The 18318-nt window shown below is 53.7% G+C and overlaps 1 protein-coding gene across 5 annotated transcripts in view; it reads left to right on the top strand.

Annotated features, from left to right (window-relative positions):
* Nucleotides 1-17359, top strand: part of CIITA (class II major histocompatibility complex transactivator) — a 60063-nt gene extending 42704 nt beyond the window's left edge. For 3 of the 5 annotated variants that reach the window (XM_061401123.1, XM_061401126.1, XM_061401127.1), the window contains exons 8-20: nt 318-461; nt 1394-1558; nt 2068-2136; nt 3095-4745; nt 5656-5814; nt 6647-6718; nt 10141-10221; nt 10741-10833; nt 12029-12115; nt 14664-14747; nt 14908-14991; nt 16009-16115; nt 16649-17359. In XM_061401123.1, coding sequence (XP_061257107.1) covers nt 318-461; nt 1394-1558; nt 2068-2136; nt 3095-4745; nt 5656-5814; nt 6647-6718; nt 10141-10221; nt 10741-10833; nt 12029-12115; nt 14664-14747; nt 14908-14991; nt 16009-16084 — 2765 coding nt within the window. In that variant the 3' untranslated portion in view covers nt 16085-16115; nt 16649-17359. Of the gene's footprint in view, nt 1-317; nt 462-1393; nt 1559-2067; nt 2137-3094; nt 4746-5615; nt 5816-6646; nt 6719-10140; nt 10222-10740; nt 10834-12028; nt 12116-14663; nt 14748-14907; nt 14992-16008; nt 16116-16648 lie in introns of those variants that run through there. The other 2 variants (XM_061401124.1, XM_061401128.1) reach the window with 2 other exon arrangements.
* The last annotated feature ends 959 nt before the right edge of the window (nt 17360-18318 follow it).

Raw genomic sequence — 18318 nt, forward strand, 5'->3', positions numbered from 1 at the left:
CCTGGCAGGCTACAGTCCATGGGGTCACAAAGAGTCATGACTGAGCAACTAACACTTTCACTTTTTTTTCCACTAGATATTAACTCAGATGTTAATGAAGGGACTTCCCTGATGGTCCAGTGGTTAAGACTCTGCACTTCCAATGCAGGGGGGCGGGGCTGATCCCTGGACCAGGGATCTGGGAACTAAGATCCCACATGCTGTGTGCGGTGCTGCCAATAATAATAATAATTTTTCTAGATAATTGAAATATGTATATATTTATTTTTTTAAGATTTTAATGGAGAATCCAAAATCACCTTCTCTGTCTCTTGTAGCGCCTCCGTCCAGTTCCTTGTTGAGCTGCCTGAGTCTTCCCGCGGGACCCATTCAGATTATCCCCACTCTCCCCACTCTGCCCCAGGGGCTCTGGCCAATCTCAGGGACTGGGACGGGGGTCTCCAGTATACTCATCTACCAAAGTGAGTGTGTGAACCTGGGCTCCTCACCTCCTCTGCCTGTGACCTGACTGCTCCTGTATCCCATACCCCCCTCCCCCACTCCCACCCAGGTATTTGACAGGTGTAGCCTAGCACCTTCTCATGATCTTCCTTCCCCAGAACACCCTTCTCTGTCCCCATTTCCCAAAAATCAAAGCAGAGGAGCAGAGCTCCCCAACATGGTCCGAGTGGACCCACCACCCACCAAATGGCTAAGTGGCCTTTTTTGGGTCACTTTCCCCCACTAAGCCTTCTTTAAAAAAAAAAAAAAAAACTTTATTATATTTTAAAGTCACGACATCATTGCATGCTAATTAACAAGCCAAACAACAATAAGAGATACTCACAAGAGTTCCTGAGTCTCTCGCTCACTTTTTTAGTATGCTGTTGTGAACAGTTCGGTATGCATGCTTGTACAGCTTTCTCTGAACTGCCTTGTTTCCAGGTCAGCAAAGTGGTCCCTGCTGACCTGCCCCATTGAAGGGTTGTAGATTGTCCAAGGGAAGGGATGCGTTGGGCTCTCAGGGAGAGAGAATGCACGTAGGAGATGCTTCTGTTCGATTCAAGAACTTCCTCTGAAAGTTGCTCGCCAGTTTTTGTATAATGAACTGGTGCTCCAGAAGCAAGAGATATCGAGGAAAATGAGCTCTGACCACATAGTGGGGAAGGTGCGTAGTAGCATTTGCCCTTAAGCTCCCTATGAGATGATTGTTTCCATTTCACAGATGGGAAAACCAAGGCTCTAGGAGCTAGCTGTAATTCCAGAGTTCTTTCCTCAACTCCATCCCGAAATGACTTCCTTGGGAAGTTTCCGTCCCCTTTCCCCAGCCCCCCAGCCCCACAGCCTTATTTGAGGAAGGGGTGACCCAAGTGGGCTCCTAGCTGATCCTATACTCCTTTCCCCTCTCCTGTAGGTGAGATGCCCCCGGCCAGCCAAACACCCCCATCCAGCGGGCCTGCTGTCCAGAGCCTTCCCAAGTCCCCAGACCGGCCTGGCTCTGCCAGCCCCTTTGCCCCGTCTGCCGCTGACCTCCCCAGCATGCCCGAACCGGCCCTCACCTCCCGTGCAGGCCTGACAGGTAAGAATCAGCTGGACCTCTGAGAGTTACCGGAAACAGAACTAAAGGTTCTGGGAAGGAGTTGCCTCAGACAACGAGATCCACCCACAGAACTGCCTGCAGGGACTGGCAAGTTGTGTTTGTACAAAACAGGACAGGGTGTCCTGGGAGGTGGGTGCAAGGGAGGGTGGGCGAGGGGAACAGCAGGAGAATCCATGTCAAATCTCAGCAGCTTGTTACATGGCAGGAAAACAGGCCCAGTGCAGCCTGATCTGAATTGCCGGCAGAACCTGGAGATCTTGATTTTAGCATACATATTGTGATTTCTGAAACACTGGTGAAAATTTTAAAAGTACAGCCGGCCAAAGAAAGACATCTTTGAGTAGGATACAGCCTCAGGTCACCACCTGGGGACACTCAGCCCATGTCAGCTCTGCCCTTGGCATACTCAAGGGACTGATGACCCAGAGGGAGGGAGGTCCCCGGGGTGCCTCTCACCCTAACTCTAACACCAGCTTCTTCCCCTCCAGAGGATGAGATGTCCCCCACCAAATGCCCAGCAGCTGGCGGGGCCTCCAGCAAACTTCCCAAGTGGCCTGGTGAGTGGTAGCAGGGTCCCTTACTTGTTGGGTCATTCATTCTTTCATTCAGGTGCTCATTTGGTCCCACCATTATCCCATCATTCGTTCCACCAGTTACACCTGCACTTAGAGAAAGGTTTACTGAGGACCTGTCCCCTGTGAGCCCATGCTATGTGTCAGCATTTTCTTGTTTGCAAAGCTGGGAGAATGCAGGAGGGAAGGGTGGGTGACAGAGAGTGGATGAAGGCGAGTGGGTGATGAGTGTGAGAGGGTAGAAAGGAAAGGGCAACTTACAGAACAGCCAGACGGCTGAGTCGGACTCTGTCCCAGACACACTTACAGGCACATGAGATGTATGTAGTCAAGTCGCCAACGACCCCAGTATGACCCCGGTTTTACAGGTGAGGAAACTGAAGCATAGGGGGTACCTCACATGCTCAAGAGAACAGTAAAAAGTTGAACCAGATTCGTGGAGTCTACTATCTTAGCTCTTAACACCCCTCCCACCATGGCCTCCCTATGGTGAGCAAATAGAAGAATGTTAGCAACAAGGTCCTGCTGTCTGGAACAGGGTCTTGCTCAATGTTATGTGACAACCTCAATAGGAGGGGAGTCTGGGGGGAGAATGGATCCATGTACATGTCTGGCTGAGTTGTTTTGCTGGGCATCTGAAACTACCACAATATCGTTGATTGGCTATACCCCAATATAAAATAAAAGTTAAAAAACAATGAAGGTTAGCGAGTGAATGGAGTGGATAGATAATCAAGTGAGATGAGGGTATGACTGGGTGTAAGAAGGAATGAATGAGTGTCTGGATAACTGAGTGAGGCCACTAATCAAGAACGTGCTTAGGGAAGGCTGAGATGAATGGATGAAGACGCTAGTGACGGGGGCCGGGCTGGCCTCACAGTGGCCAGTCCTGCCACGAGCATCCTCCTCTCCCCCGACCCCACACACCCTTTGACCTGCACAGAGAGCGTGGAGCAGTTCTACCAGTCGCTACGGGACAAGTACCAGGCCCAGCCCACCGGCCCGGAAGGCACCCTGGTGGACATGGACCTGGTGAGGGTGAGGCTGGAGAAGAGCAGCGGGAAGAGCCAGGAGAGAGAGCTGGCCACCCTGGACTGGGCAGAGCGGCAGCCGGCCCGAGGGGGTCTGGCCGAGGTGCTGCTGGCCGCCAGCGACCGCCAGCAGCCCCGGGAGACGCGGGTGATCGCTGTGCTGGGCAAAGCGGGACATGGGAAGAGTCACTGGGCCCGGGCCGTGAGCCGGGCCTGGGCCCACGGCCAGCTGCCACAGTACGACTTTGTCTTCTGTGTCCCCTGCCATCGTTTGGACCGTCCGGGGACCTCCTACCGCCTGCAGGATCTGCTGTCCTCCCTGGGCCCGCAGCCGTTGCCGGTGGACGACGAGGTCCTCAGTTACATTGCGAGGAGGCCCAACCGCATCCTGCTCATCCTGGATGGCTTCGAGGACCTGGAAGCCCACGATGGCTCCCTGCACAGCACAGGAGGCCCTGGGTCGGCAGAGCCCCGCTCCCTCCGGGGGCTGCTGGCGGGCCTCCTCCAGCGCAAGCTGCTGCGGGGCTGCACCCTGCTGCTCACGGCCTGGCCCCGGGGCCGCCTGGCCCAGAGCCTGAGCAAGGTGGACGCCCTGTTTGAGGTGGCCGGCTTCTCGGCCCAGCAGGTTGAGACCTATGTGAGGCGTTACTTTGAGTCGGAGGGGACCACTGAGCACCAAGAGAGAGCCCTGGCGCTCCTGCAGGCCCGGCCGTTCCTCCTGAGCCACAGCCACAGCCCCACCGTGTGCCGGACCGTGTGCCAGCTCGCGGAGGCCGTCCTGCAGCGGAGCGATGAAGCCCAGCTGCCCTCCACGCTCACGGGCCTCTACGTGGGCCTGCTAGGCCCAGCAGCTCGCGATGGCCCCCCGGGGGCCCTGGCGGAACTGGCCAGGCTGGCCTGGGAGCTGGGCCGTGCACACCAGAGGGGCCTGAAGGCGGGCTGTTTACCGTCGGCGGAGGCGAGGGCCTGGGCTGTGGCCCAAGGCTGGTTGCGGCCCACCCCGGGGGCCCCAGAGACGGAGCTGGCCTTCTCCAGCTTCCTCCTGCAGTGCTTCCTGGGGGCCGTGTGGCTGGCTTTGAGCGGCGAAATCAAGGACAAGGAGCTGCCGCAGTATCTGGCCTTAACCCCGAGGAAGAAGCGGCCCTATGACAACTGGCTGGAGGGCGTGCCGCGCTTCTTGGTCGGATTGGTCTTCCAGCCTCGCGCCGGCTGCCTGGGGGCCCTGGCAGGGCCGGCGGCCACCACGTCGGCGGACAGGAAGCAGAAGGTGCTCACGAGGTACCTGAAGCGTCTGCAGCCTGGGACGCTGCAGGCGGGGCGGCTGCTGGAGCTGCTGCACTGTGCCCACGAGGCGCTGGACCCCGGGCTCTGGCAGCACGTGCTGCAGGGGCTCCCTGCCCGCCTCTCCTTCCTGGGCACACGGCTCACGCCTCCTGACACCCATGTGCTGGGCAGCGCCCTGGAGGCCGCGGGCCGAGACTTTTCCCTGGACCTCCGCAGCACTGGCGTCGACGCCTCTGGACTGGGGAGCCTCGTGGGACTCAGCTGTGTCACCCGTTTCAGGTGGGGGCCGGGGACAGGAGAGGGGGCTCCTTGGCCTTGGGCTCCTGCAGGGTGTCTTGGTGCTGTGCCCAGTGCTGACTCTATGGGGGGTCTCATTTAGAATGAATGCCAGCCCGATGAGGGCAGACGTGATTCCATCCTTTTTTTTAAGATGAGGAAGCCGAAGCTAAGAGAGGGATAGTAGCTTTCCTGAGGTCACACAGCCAGGGAAGGACAGCATCATTCTTTCAACCAGAATGTGAAGACCGGCCTTAAGCCAGGCACTGGGCCACGTCTAGATCTAAGACTGATCTGGGTTTGAATTCATTTTCTTTTCTCCATCCCTTGGAGATGGAAACCCCATCAAGCCCACATTTTGTCATGGTGGGATTAAGGCCATAGCCTCCCTCAACCTCCCTGCCTCCAGTCTCCTGTCCCACTCCATGTTATATTCCACCATCAGCACAGTCTCACTAGAAATTGCATCTGATCATACTCTATCCTTGCTTCCAATCTTTCAGAGGCACCCTACCTCCCTCAGGATGAAGTAAAAATTCCTTAAATTAAGGAATCTAAATTCTTTGGTGATCTGTTTGGTCATTTAATCACCAGAGGATCTCTTCCACCTTCCCCCTAAGCATAATTTACCCATGCGGTAAGGTTGACAACATTGTCATTCAACTGAGAATTTTCCACTGAGCTTCCTGGTAGCCAAAGCAAAAAGGGAAATAAAACCCTTGGGAGAGTTGAGTAAACGGAAGAAGTGATAAGGGCTTGAGTGGTCATGCAAGACTCCCTAGAGGAAGTAGGGGTTGTGTTGAGGAAGGAAAGTATCTGAACAGGTAGGAGGTTCCTTCATAGAGCTGCTCCCCCTCCCCCATTATGGTCTAGCCTGGTCACCGTGCCCGGGTCTGAGGCCCTTCCTTCACAGGGCTGCATTGAGTGACACTGTGGAGCTATGGGAGTCCCTGCAGCAGCGTGGGGAGGCCAAGCTACTCCGGGCAGTGGAGGAGAAGTTCACCATCGAGCCTTTCAAGGCCAAGTCCATGAAGGATGTGGAAGACCTTGGCAATCTCGTGCAGATCCAGAGGTGAGGGGGAGGGGACATGGGAGGTGGTCCAGGCTGCACAGGACTTAGTGTTAAGTTCGTCATGAGCACTTCCAGTGCCTCCTCTTTTGGGGGAACCTCCCATGCCCCTCTCTATCCCTGGGCAATGACCATCTAGAATCTCTCACTGCGGTCACCACTCAGGTAGAAACCCCAGGATCTATCACTGTGTCTACTTCCGAACTTGCCATCATGGACGAACTTCTTTCCCAGCTAAATCTAAGGACGCATTTTGAGGGACTTCCTCGGCGATCCGGTGGTTAAGACTCTACCTTCCAGTGCAGGGGGCGTGAGTTTGATCCCTGGCCAGGGACCTAAGGCCCCACATGCTGTGAGGTGCAACCAAATTTTAAAAATAAATAAATAAATAAATATAGCCAAGGAGATAGTCTCTCCTGCTAAGTGTTCATCCAGTCATACAAGTGACACCAGGGCTACATTTCAAGGCAGCCGGGACCAGGATCCCCATTTTATAGACGGCAGAGGTCTAAGGTTGAGATGGTAGAGGAGACATGACTGCAGGACGGGTGTCATTCCCTCCTTGCTTCATCGTGCATTGTTTGAGCACATATTGTGTTCTGTCTGGGGAGGGTGTGGGTAGTGCCTCCTCTAAGGCTCTTTTGTGTGAAACACACAGTGATGCCTTAACAATATCCTTTTTGGAGGTTCTTTTCTTTTTAACAAGGGGACAACAGAAGCCTGAGGAAGGCTGTCCTTCCAGGGAATTCTGGGCCCTGGGGCACTAAGACCCAGAGGAAGGGGCTCAGTGATGGTACTGTGCCAGCTCTCCACTGACGTTGCCCGTTCTCTCCAGGACAAGAAGCTCCTCTGAAGCAGCAGCTGGGGAGCTCCCTGCTGTCCGAGACTTAAAGAAGCTGGAGTTTGCGTAAGCCAAGGGGTGGAGCGTCTCGGATTCCCATGAGGTTTCTCCTCCAGCGTTAGCTGGGCTGATGCCACCAGAATGCAGATCAGCCCTCAGGATTATTCTTATCCTCTCGTCCTCCCCCACCACTCTGGAAACCAGCTTCCAGCAGCTGGGGCATGGCCAGTCCAGGCTAGTCCTGGAGGGTCTCACGGGTGAAGCTAATTGGCCCATTAGCTGGTGAAGATGCTCATTCATATCCACTCATTCAACAGATCTACTCCTATGGCCAAGGCCACTGTTCTCAATCAGCTTGCTGTCTGGTGTAAAATTACCACCTGCTGCTGTGATTAGTGGCTGGAAACTCAAGGGCTATGAGAATCAGACTTAGGGGGCTTCCTGGAGCAGGTGATTGAAGCACTGAAGCTAGGCAAAGGAATAGGAATGAACCATGCTGGGTAGAGAAATTGTTATTATCTCCCCATTGTACAGAAGCAAACACTGAGACCTTAGAGAGGATAAATTGTTTGTCCAAAGTCACAAATGTCAGATCAGCCTGGCTGGCTCTTGCTCCACTGCGGGAAAAAGCTAAATTCGTAGTTGGACCTTGTTAGGGATTTTAAACCATCTGACGATTAGGAAGGAACTATTAAGCACCTACAGTGTACTCAGTGCCTTTTGTATGTAATCTCATTAATTTTAAGAGCTGAGAGATAGTCATTATTGCCCCCATTTTACAGATGAAGAAACCGAGGCCTAGTGAGATTAAGTAACTTGCCCAGGGTCCTTGATGGGGCACCCACAAGCTGCCTGCTCGTCCTGATCATTGCTCCCCTGGCCCTCCAGAAAAAGCCAAGCATCTCTTCCTTTGAGCAGAGAGAGACAAGATGCCAAATTTGTGCAGAGGTTAAAGAAAAAAAAGTGTTGCTGAAAAGAGGAAACATACGAAAACAAGTACCAAGGACCCATTCTGGCTTTGAATTATTTTCAGCTTCAAAAGCCCCTAGCTTGAGGTCGGAACTGTGCTCTGGGGAGCAGCAGCCGTGGGGTAGAACACAATCCAAAACCCAGAGGCTAGCCACCTGCAGGCCAGAAGCCCCGAGAAGTTCTGAGGAAAGAAGGAAGGAAGGAAGGGACTATTTTGGGCGTGGGACTGGCAGCTACCATGTAGGGTAACCTGTTGGTCTCACTTGCCTATAGATGAGGCCGCTCAGCCACTCGGAACCCAGCAGGGGCTGTGCTGGTGGACGCTTCTCCCGATTCAGGCCCCCTTTACCTCTTCAGCCTTGCCTCCTGCACTCTGCAGCCATGTGCATCCTCTTGATGGTTTTCAACCTCACTAGGTCTGGTCCATGGAGAAGGCGATGGCACCCCACTCCAGTACTCTTGCCTGGAAAATCCCATGGACGGAGGAGCCTGGTAGGCTGCAGTCCATGGGGTTGCTAAGAGTCGGACACGACTGAGCGACTTCACTTTATTTTTTCACTTTCATGCATTGGAGAAGGAAATGGCAACCCACTCCAGTGTTCTTGCCTGGAGAATCCCAGGGACGGGGAGCCTGGTGGGCTGCCTTCTATGGGGTCGCACAGAGTCGGACACGACTGAAGTGACTTAGCAGCAGGTCTGGTCCAACCCCTGGGCCTCTGCACTGGCTGTGCCTTCTGCCCAGGACTCTTTTCCCCAGGTGTCTGCATGGCCCATGCCGACACTTTCTTCTGGTTTTCAGCAAGAGAGATCTTTTCTTTTTTTAAACAAACTTTAAAACATTTTCATTTATTTATTATATTTGGCTTTCCTAGATCTCAGTTGCAGCCCGAAGGATCTCTGTTGCGTCATGCGGGATTTTTCCTTGCTGTGTATGAGCTCTCTAGTTGTGGCACACAGGCTTCGTTTTTCCGTGGTGTGTGGGATCTTAGATCCCCCGCCAGGCACTGAACCTGTGTCCCCTACACTGCAAGGTGCAGTCTTAACCACTGGACCACCACGGAGATCCCTGAGAGAGGCCTTTCCTGTCTCCCGTGTTTGAAAGCACAGCTCTGCCCCGCTCGCGCTGGGCTTTGCTCCGTATCACATATAATCTCCCGTACCGGACAGTTCACCAGTTTCTCTGATGATCCATCCTGCCCCTTGGTATGTTAGCTCCACGAGGGCTTTGACTTTTGTCTCTTTTGTTCACGGCGATCTGCGTTGCCAGCTTTGGTGGGTCTGGCACCCTATAGGCAAGCAATCAATATTTAGTAAATGAATTCCTTAATCTTTTAAAAATCCTTCAAGACTGGGACTAACTTTGAGAAGACTGAGACTCAGAGATGAAGGGATTTGTCCAAAAGGTCCTAGAGAAGCTAAGTGAAAAGTGTTAGTCACTCAGTCATCTCCAACTCTTTGCAACCCCATGGACTGTAGCCCACCAGACTCCTCTGTCTGTGAAATTCTGCAGGCAAGAATACTGGAGTGGGTTGCCATTTCCTTCTCCAGGGGATCTTCCTGACCCAGGGATGGAACCCAGGTCTCCTGCGTTGCAGGCACATTCTTTACCATCTGAGCCACCAGGGAAGCCAGCCCAGATTCAAGTCGGATTTCTGATCCCCCTCTCGTGACCTTTTATTAAGGCTGATGATTCCTAGGCTTTGGGGTTTCAAAGATTGTGAATATTTCAAAGTGAATTTCAGTGACTCTGTGAAGTTACCATCTTTTAATTTATATCAGGTATGTTCATTCAAACAAGAGAAATAGCCACTGATGGCACCATAATTTTATCAAAAATGAAGCATTATGATGTCAAAAAAGTTCAAAGGATATAATTTCAGAATAAAAGATGGTTCTTTACCTTGAGTAATTTAACCATATTAGAGAGAGAGAGAGCTTTGCCATCTTTCTTTTTCTCATTCCCTTGAAGTCTGTTCTAAATGTCCATCCAGGCTGTGTGGCCTTATGTGAGTTAGTTAACCTCTCTGTGCCTTGGTTTCCCCATCTGTAAAATGGGACTAAGAAGGGCTCCTAGTTCAGAGTCATTGTGAGGATTAAATGAGATCTGAGTGATGAACCCGGCGTGTTCTTGGCATATAAAAAGTGCTCAAGAAATGGTTCTGTTTGTTATGAAATAGCAATGGAAAATATGTAAGTCATCTTTCTCAGGGCTGGAGGTGGGTCCTCAGGCCAGCATCTGGGAACCATTTCCCCAGGCCAGGGTGGGAGAAGGGTCTACATGGATAATGGCAGGAGTGAGCCCTGGCTCCCCACGTGGAGATGAAGGCTGGGGAGCCCCCAGCTGGGAGCCCAGCAGGCCTCTTGAGTGGGTTTTGTGAAATCTGCCTGAAGTAGAAAGGATTGGGGTCCCACCAGGAGGGCAGGGAGGAGGTAAGGTCTCAGGTGGGCCTGCCTTCTGTGGGGTTGAATAGCGGGGCCATGGCTGTTTCAGGGTCTTGACTCTGCTCTTTGCTTCCTAGGCTGGGCCCTGTCTTGGGCCCACAGGTTTTTCCTAAACTGGTGAAGATCCTTGAGGCCTTTACTTCCCTTCAGCATCTAGAGTGAGTATAAACCCTGGAATTTCTCCAAGCCCTGGCCCTGTTTGTCCCCTTCTCCCTGCTTCCTTAGTGTGGCTGGTGTGAGTGACCGGATGCCCCCACTGCAGGGAAGGGACGAGAGATGGAAACAATAAAAAGAAGTTGAATCCTTTTGTGACCTTTGACTCTTTTTCCCTCTTGTGCTGCTCCCAGCAACCCCACAGGGGATGTAGGGGTGAGGAATGTGATCCCAGTTGTACAGTTCAGGTCTCGAGAGTTTGGGGAACTTGCCCCAGCTCATGGGGCTCCAAGGAAGAACAGAGATTCAGGTCCGTGGGGAGTCAGAGCCTCGTCCCCTGATTGGCCACCTGGTGCTCCCAGGTGATGAAGACGCTCTCATATTCTTGGAGCTCAGCTGCATCTGGCCATGGTGTGCCCATGGGTCGGGGGACCGGAGGAGGCTGCTGCTGGGTTGGAGGGTGGGGGAGGGTCAGGTGGCCTCTGGGGTGCTGGCTGATGCCCCCCATCTGATTCTACCTGCAGCCTGGACTCGCTGAGCGAGAACAAGATTGGGGACGAGGGTGTCGCCCAGCTCTCAGCCACCTTCCCTCAGCTGAAGGCCCTGGAGACACTCAAGTGAGTGGGCTGGGCTTGCCCTTCTTGCTTCATTTGTCCCCAAAGTCCCGCCTTTTCTTTCATTCCCTCATCCATTCAATCATGCATCTGTTTAGTCATGCACCCATTCACTCATTCAGTCATTTCTTTAATCAGCCATTCTACTCATCATTTATTCATTTAATCAACAAATATGTAAGAAGCACCTATTATGTGCAGACACAGTTCAATGCCCTGGAGACCCAGCTTTTAGCAAAGCAAAGTCCCTGGCCTCAGAGATCTTCTAGGGAGGGGAGACAATAAACCAACAAACAACCATCATAATTGTGAAGTGTGCAGTAATGAATGTAAGCAGTGTCTAATGAGAGAAAGTTAGACTGAGGGTGAGAGCTAGGTTAGGATTTATCAGTAAAAGATTGTTAGTAAAATAGTAAATTTTGATTAAAAAAAAAAAAACTGTTCTGGGTTTGGGGGAGTGGGAGATGGATGAGGCAGGAGGATCAGCATGATTTTTTTTTTTACTGAACCTAGAGGGATCGTTAAACTTCATGCACACTCTACTCCACAACCATGATCAGGGAAGCCACAGAATTCACCAGAACCAATTAGGGATTTCCCTGATGGAGGGACACTGAGACTTCTTAAGTAATTTGGAGTGTTTAAGGAGATAATGTGAGTGAGCTAGATTTCCCTCCCATGTCCCTTCCTTCCTTCTTCCCTTCCCTGATTCCTCCCTCCATCTCTGTCTCCTACGTTCCCTTCCCCACTTAGGTATCTTCTGAGCACCTCCTATGTACTTTGCATGACTCTAGGCACATGTTTACAGTAATGAACAAAACAGACCCGACCCCTCCCCTCGAGGAGCTCAAACAAATAATGTAAACTCTCTTGTAATGACAGTCTGAAGAGTGGTCCAGAGGGAAAGAAGGGATCTGTGAACTCAGAACAGGCGTGGGAGGAGCGCAGTCTCTCTCCTGCATCCTCACCCCGTCGTCCCGCTCAGCCTCAGCATGTGACTGGCATCCTTTCACTGGTCCAGTTTACCCGCAGTGCCCCTCACACAGTTCAGCACCCACTGCTCTGTCTTGCATTTGCTGCCCTGGGCCGCCCTGTGAGGAAGCGGAGGTCCCCAGCTCTGCCCGAGCCTGGGGCATGAGCGCTGGTGGGTAGGGGCATTCAGGTTTGGCCCTGAGCCCTCCCCATTGCACCCCTGCAGCTTGTCCCAGAACAACATCACCGACGTGGGTGCCTGCAAGCTGGCCGAGGCTCTGCCCGCGCTGGCCACGTCCCTCCTCAGGCTGAGGTGAGTGGGGTCCCCGTCCGTCAGGTGCTGAGCTGGTGGGCTTGGGGTGGGCAGAGAGCCCCCTTGGTTACCGGCCGCGAGGTCCCTGGAAGCAGTCGCTACAGGCTGTTCTGTTGGGCTGGTGTTGCACAGTTTGGTGGGGTTGGGGAGTGGGGGGCACCGACCTAAAACCCAACACGAACACACCCTGCTGGAGATGGGCGATGACACTACCCTGGACAAGAGGGTTAGCAGCCCCCGGAGGAAGGGCAAATTCTGGGCAAGTCGTTTTCTCATCCCAAGTCTGTTTCCTCATCTGGAAAATGAGTACCATATCTATGGCCTACAGAAAACTCTTGGTGCAGTGCCTGGCTCTGGTTCTTAGTAAATATTGGTCCTCCTTCCCCAGAGGATGGCAAGACTGAGCCTTTTCTGGAGTCCAGGGTTAGTGATTTCTGGAAGGCTGACCGTGCACAGGCAGCCTTGGCTGGCTCTTGTCACTCAGACACCGGTCCGTGCCTACACTGCCACCTTCTGGTGAGGCTTGGAATAGCACATCTTGCTTTTGATTACTTCCAGCCTGGCCCCTGGACTTCCCTTGTGGTTCTGCTGGTAAAAAATCCACCTGCAATGCGGGAGACCTGGGTTTGACCCCTGGGTTGTGAAGATCCCCTGGAGAAGGGAAAGGCTACCCACTCCAGTATTCTGGCCTGGAGAATTCCATGGACTGTACAGTCCATGGGGTCGCAAAGAGTTGGACAAGACTGAACGACTTTCACTCATAGCCTGGCCCCTGGTGGTGCCCGGTACTGATGGTCTTTCCAGTCCTTTAACCTTCCAGCCAGGGTCCCTGCGTGCCATTGTATAGGTTGTGTGCTGTGCAGCTTGTACAGTCGATGTTGGCACTGCCTAGAGTTGTGAGGGCATCTAAGATTCTTTAATATCAACCGTGGGCCAGAACCGGTGCTAGGAACTAGAGATACAGCTTGAACAAAACTAGCACAGGTCTTACTTTTGAGCTCCTTGCATAATAAATAAGCACATGAGGAAACAGTATTTGAAACGCTGATTCATGCTGGGAAGGAAGAAACTAACAAAGGCCAGGGAGAGGACAATAGGGAGGATTGAATTCACCAGGGAGGTCAGGAGAGCTCTGAGGAGGGGGCCCTCCCCCTTCTGTGGGATGCAGATGCAAAGGGCCTGATGTGGGAAAGGGGTTGGGTCCTTCAGAGCCAGAAGGGGGGTGGGCCCCTGTGGCTGGATATAAGGAACTAGGCCCAGAGTGGGAAATGAGGAGAGAGAGGTCAGGGGAGGCCAGACCATACAGGGAGACCTTCGTTAGGGTCAGGAGGGAGACTGGGGGTTTTCCAGTGTGAATGGAGAAGCAGGTGGGCCCGGTGGGGGTGATGTGTGACCTGACTGACACTTTAAAAAACCTCACTCATATTGGGAGTTCCCTGGTGGCCTAGTGGTTAGGATTCTGGGCTTTCACTGCTGCAGCCCGGGTTCTATCCCTGACTGGGAAACTGAGATCCTGCAAGTTGCACAGCATGGCCAAAAAATGAAAAAAAACAAACCTCATATTTTAAGGACTTTAAGATGCCTTCCATTGGTAAGACATCATTAAGAGGACAAAACACTTAACTAAACGATGACATCCTTTGATTATCAGACACATCCTGATCTCAGTGATTTTCAAATGTGAACACGTACATCTTGGCATCAGTGAAATATGGGAAGAATCCTCTCCCTGTGTGGGGGAGGAAGGGCCCCCTGGGTTCTAAGGTCCATCCCAGGAAGAGATTGCAAAACCTCTCCCTGGTTCCTCCCCTGGTGCGAGCCAACTCATGACTTCAGGGGTCCCCGGAGTTTAGCGTGAATCCCTTTGCTGCAGTGTAGACCTGCTGCGTTTTCATGCAGTCCTGCAGCGCTGCTCTGAGGCCGGGTCGAGGCAGAGTCACGGCCTTGAAATCAGAACCGCGGCCGCACCTGGCTTGTTATAAGGACTCTTGTTAATGAAGCATCCGCGACACCCATGTTCTATTTTTGACACTGCTGATGGCGACTGAGTATCCTATAGAAAGCCAAGCCTGCCCAGTGACTCTGGGTCTCGCTCTTCCCTGCTATAGCCCCAGTGCTGGGCTCACTACAGTAACTGATATAACCTCACAACCCCCCGGGAGATATAATAACCATAGTTAACAAGTAGTTCATTCCACGTGTTGGGCCCTGTTCTGGGTTTTTTACCAACATGAACTTATTTACTCTTCCCCACTATTACTCTAACATGCCCATTTTATGGAGGCGCAAACTGAGTCACAGGGATGCTGGGTAACTTACCCAAAGTCAGGCAACAAGCTGCAGAGCTGGGATTTGAACTTGAGGTGTCCCTGGCAGGAAGCTACCTCCACTCAGTCCTGCTGCTTCCCCAGACTCACTGAGTAACCACAGAGAAATTACTCGGTTTTCCCCTCTGTCGAATGGGGCAGTAGTCCCAGCTGGTGTGTCTGCTGCCAGGCCCTGACCCCCCAGCACCCCCGACCCCTGGCCTGACCTCTGTCTCCCACAGCTTGTACAATAACTGTATCTGCGACGCGGGAGCCGAGAGCCTGGCGCATGCGCTTCCAGACATGGTGTCCCTCCGGGTGCTGGAGTGAGTGTGGGAGCCTGGGCCATGCGGGCAGGGCTTGGGAGGACCGAGGGTCTCTTGCTGGCATCCTGGGAAGGGCTGGTTGTCGAGAGCGTGGTGCTGGCCTTGGTCTGAGGCTGGATGGTCCCCAGGGCCAGGATCCACAATGGCTTTCTCTCCCCAGCGTCCAGTACAACAAGTTCACAGCCGCTGGGGCTCAGCAGCTTGCCGCTGGCCTGAGAAAGTGCCCTCAGGTGAAGACACTGGCGTAAGTCTTGGCCAAGATGGAGGGGGAGTCAGCGTGGGGTTCACCTGAGCTCAAATTCCACTCTGCCCCTCTCCAGAGTGTGACCATGGGCAACAAGACATGTCACCCCACTGGCCTCAGTCTCTTTTTTTTGCTTCAGCTTAGGGGATCTTAGTTCTCTGACCAAGAATTGAACCCAGGCTCTCAACAGTGAGAGCGCTGAGTCTCATCCACTGGACTGCCAGGGAATTCCCTGGCCTCAGTTTCTTCATCTGTAAAATGGGAGTGATAATAATATTTACTCCCAAGCAGTTTTGTGGGGTTTAAATTAGTCAAGATACTTAGGACAGTGTCTGGTACACGAAAAGACTCGATATAGTAAGCTGAACAATACGAAATCGCTTTTATCTGTTGACCTATGTGCTGTGCTGTGCTTAGTCGCTCAGTGGTGTCCGACTCTTTGCGACCCTTTGTAACCCACCAGGCTCCGCTGTCCATGGGGATTCTCCAGGCAAGAACACTGGAGTGGGTTGCTATGCCCTCCTCCACTGTTGACCTATACAACGGTCAATTTCATCTGATTCAGACTTACTTATTATTACCTCACTATGATGTCCACTGTCCGATACTGTACTTTATAATCTTTCAAACCACTGGTGTGTACATAATCACTCATCTCTTGCTAAGACGAGTAGGGTGGCTCTTATAAGACTCATTATGCAGATGTGAAGAAAGCACAGAGAGGTTAGCTAACCTTTCTGAGGTCACACAGCAAGTTCTCACCAGTTGTGGTTCGGTCACTCAGTTGTGGCCGACTCTTTGCAGCCTCAGGGAGTGCAGCACGCCAGGCTTCCCTGTCCTTCACTATCTCCTTGAAGCAGAATCAAGTTTAAAAAGGCGGGGTCACTAGACTTCTGGTGTCCCCATGACCCCACACGAACCTGGGTGGAGGTGGAATTTGGAGGCAGTTTGTGCTGGGGACTCCGGACCATCCCCCCGTCCTCTGACCTGGCCTCCGTGTGCCACGGCCCCTCACAGGATGTGGACGCCCACCATCCCCTTTGGCGTCCAGGAACACCTGCAGCAGCTGGACCCACGAATCATTCTGAGATGATCCAGGCTGTGGCTGGGACAAGAGAACTGAGGTGAGCTTGGGAGGGGAGAGCCCCAGGAGGCTCCAGGTACAGGGTCCCAGGAAGTCAGTGTTTGGGAAAGGTGGGCGGGGCAGTGGCTAGGAGCTGGGTGACCGCTCCTGGACCCGTGTTCTGTCTGCTGCCCCTCTACTCCACCTCCTTTTCTGCTGGGGTGTCTTCTAAAGGCTCTGAGGACTTGGGCCCTGGGGATCCTCCCTGTGGTCATGTCTGGGGCCCCGGAAAGGACAGGCAGGTCTGCATGCATGCCCCGCGGCCCTCAGCATTGGAAGGTCTTCCTCCGAGGATGCCCCGGCTAGTCTGGCTGCTATCTCAGTCCTCGGGCTGCCCCGTTGCCCGGCCCTGTCTTCAGAGGAATTTGTTCTACCAATTTCTGTGCATGTGACTGTCCTCTCGCTTCCGTTCGCCCCCCGACCTGGGATGTCCCCTCCTCCATCCCCGCACCCCTCCCATCCCCGGGCTCGACCACGCTCTCGCTGTGTGCTGACCTGCCCTGTCCTAAAGCTTCCTTATTTCCCCTCTCCCAGCCTCCCACAGCACGCTCTCCGAGGACACTGACCGTGCTGGAACCTCGCCTGGTTCTTTGGGGACACAGCTTTTCTCTGCCTGTGTCCCGTGGGACGTGGTATTGTGGTGCCCAGCCCCGGTGACTCAGGGTCAGCCCCCGCCCAGCTGGGGAGAGGACCGGCTGCCTGCTCTGTGGACCGACCCCTCGGATCCCCGGGTGGATGTCAGCCCTGCTCAGCCACCACGGCTCTGGCAGGTGGGCGGGCACCCGGGGGCCATTGCTGAATGCCCAGAAGCCCTGAGGGCATTCCCCGAAGGACACTGCAGACAGCCGTGGCCAAGGCCAGGGCGATGGATGAGGCAGCCACAGATCCGCCTGCCCAGGTCCCTTGTGGCCTGGGGGGAAAGCACGTTTCCAGGCTGCTCTCCTAGCAGGACCGGCTCCAAGGATGCCTGTGAGCATCATCCAGCCTGTTCATTTCCCAAAGCATGACCGCTGGAAATTCTCAGCAGCTGCCTTCTGTCTCTGGGACTCACTGGTTTGCACTGACTCTTTTCACCGAGGCCAAAGCTAGGCCTGGCCATACGCACTAGACCTTCTCGGGGAAAGAGCTGACGATACACTAACGGAGGAGGGGTGGGGCCATGGCCTGGACCACATTCGCCTTTTTGCCTCCATTTCCTGTTTGTTTTTTCCACTACATATAAATCTGTCGTTTAATCCCACGGGCGGGTCCTGTGTTTACATTGTGATTACTAAGTTTGGGGTGCACACTCTTCTGGCTAACTAACGCATCACAAGCCACCCCAAAACGCAGTGGCTAAAAACAGCACCGATGTTTATTCTGCTCTTAAACATCTGTCTTTTGGGCAGGGCTTGGTGGGGACTGCTCATCTCTCTGCCCTGCTCCGGGTCAGCTGGGGTCGTCTGAAGGCTCTGTCTCTCGTATGCCTGGCACCTGATGCTGACTGCTGACTGGGGGCCTCATTGCCTCTAAGTGGGGCGGGGGGCTCTCCATGTGGGGGCTTCTTCATGGCCTGGTGGCTGGGTTGAAGGGTGATCACGCCAACAGGAAGAGAAGTTAGGAGGGGGAAACCGAGACCACGGGGAGAAATCGTGTCCTTTTTATAAGCCAGCCTTGGCTGTCACACAGCATCACTTCTGCCATATTCTACAGCCAGTTGACCGGGACCCTTGCTCTCCTCCCCTCCCCAGACCCCTCCAGCCTTCCACCCCCACCCACCCACACAGCCCAACACACACAGCAGTGTACACTTTGGCTCCAGTCCTGTCTTTGGGGAAAGGATTTTCCCTACGGCTTCCTACCCTTCATTGGAAAATTCACGACTCGGCAGTCAACAAGGGTGAAGCACTGTGAGCTTTACCTTGCATTTTCCTCTGTCTCTGCCCCGCCACTCTATCCTGGGAGCCGCTGCTTAGTTGAGCTGGCGTCGGGCCCTGGCCGTGGCGAGCCTGGAAGGGACCTGGCAGCTTTGCTGTCTACATAGAGAACTGCCAGGTTGGCTGGTGTTGTTCACTGGAGCATGGCTTGCTCGGTCAGAAGCCCTGATTTGGGACAGCTTGGCTATTTCCTGGCGGCTGTGGGAGCTGCCTGTGCCCCAGTCTGGTTGCCTGGCTCCCAGACTCTCCCCCTCTTCCCAGCGAGTAGGGGTTGAGGGTCAAGAGGGT

This window comes from Bos javanicus, chromosome 25 (genome assembly GCF_032452875.1).
Source record: "Bos javanicus breed banteng chromosome 25, ARS-OSU_banteng_1.0, whole genome shotgun sequence".
Classification (NCBI taxonomy): domain Eukaryota; kingdom Metazoa; phylum Chordata; class Mammalia; order Artiodactyla; family Bovidae; genus Bos; species Bos javanicus.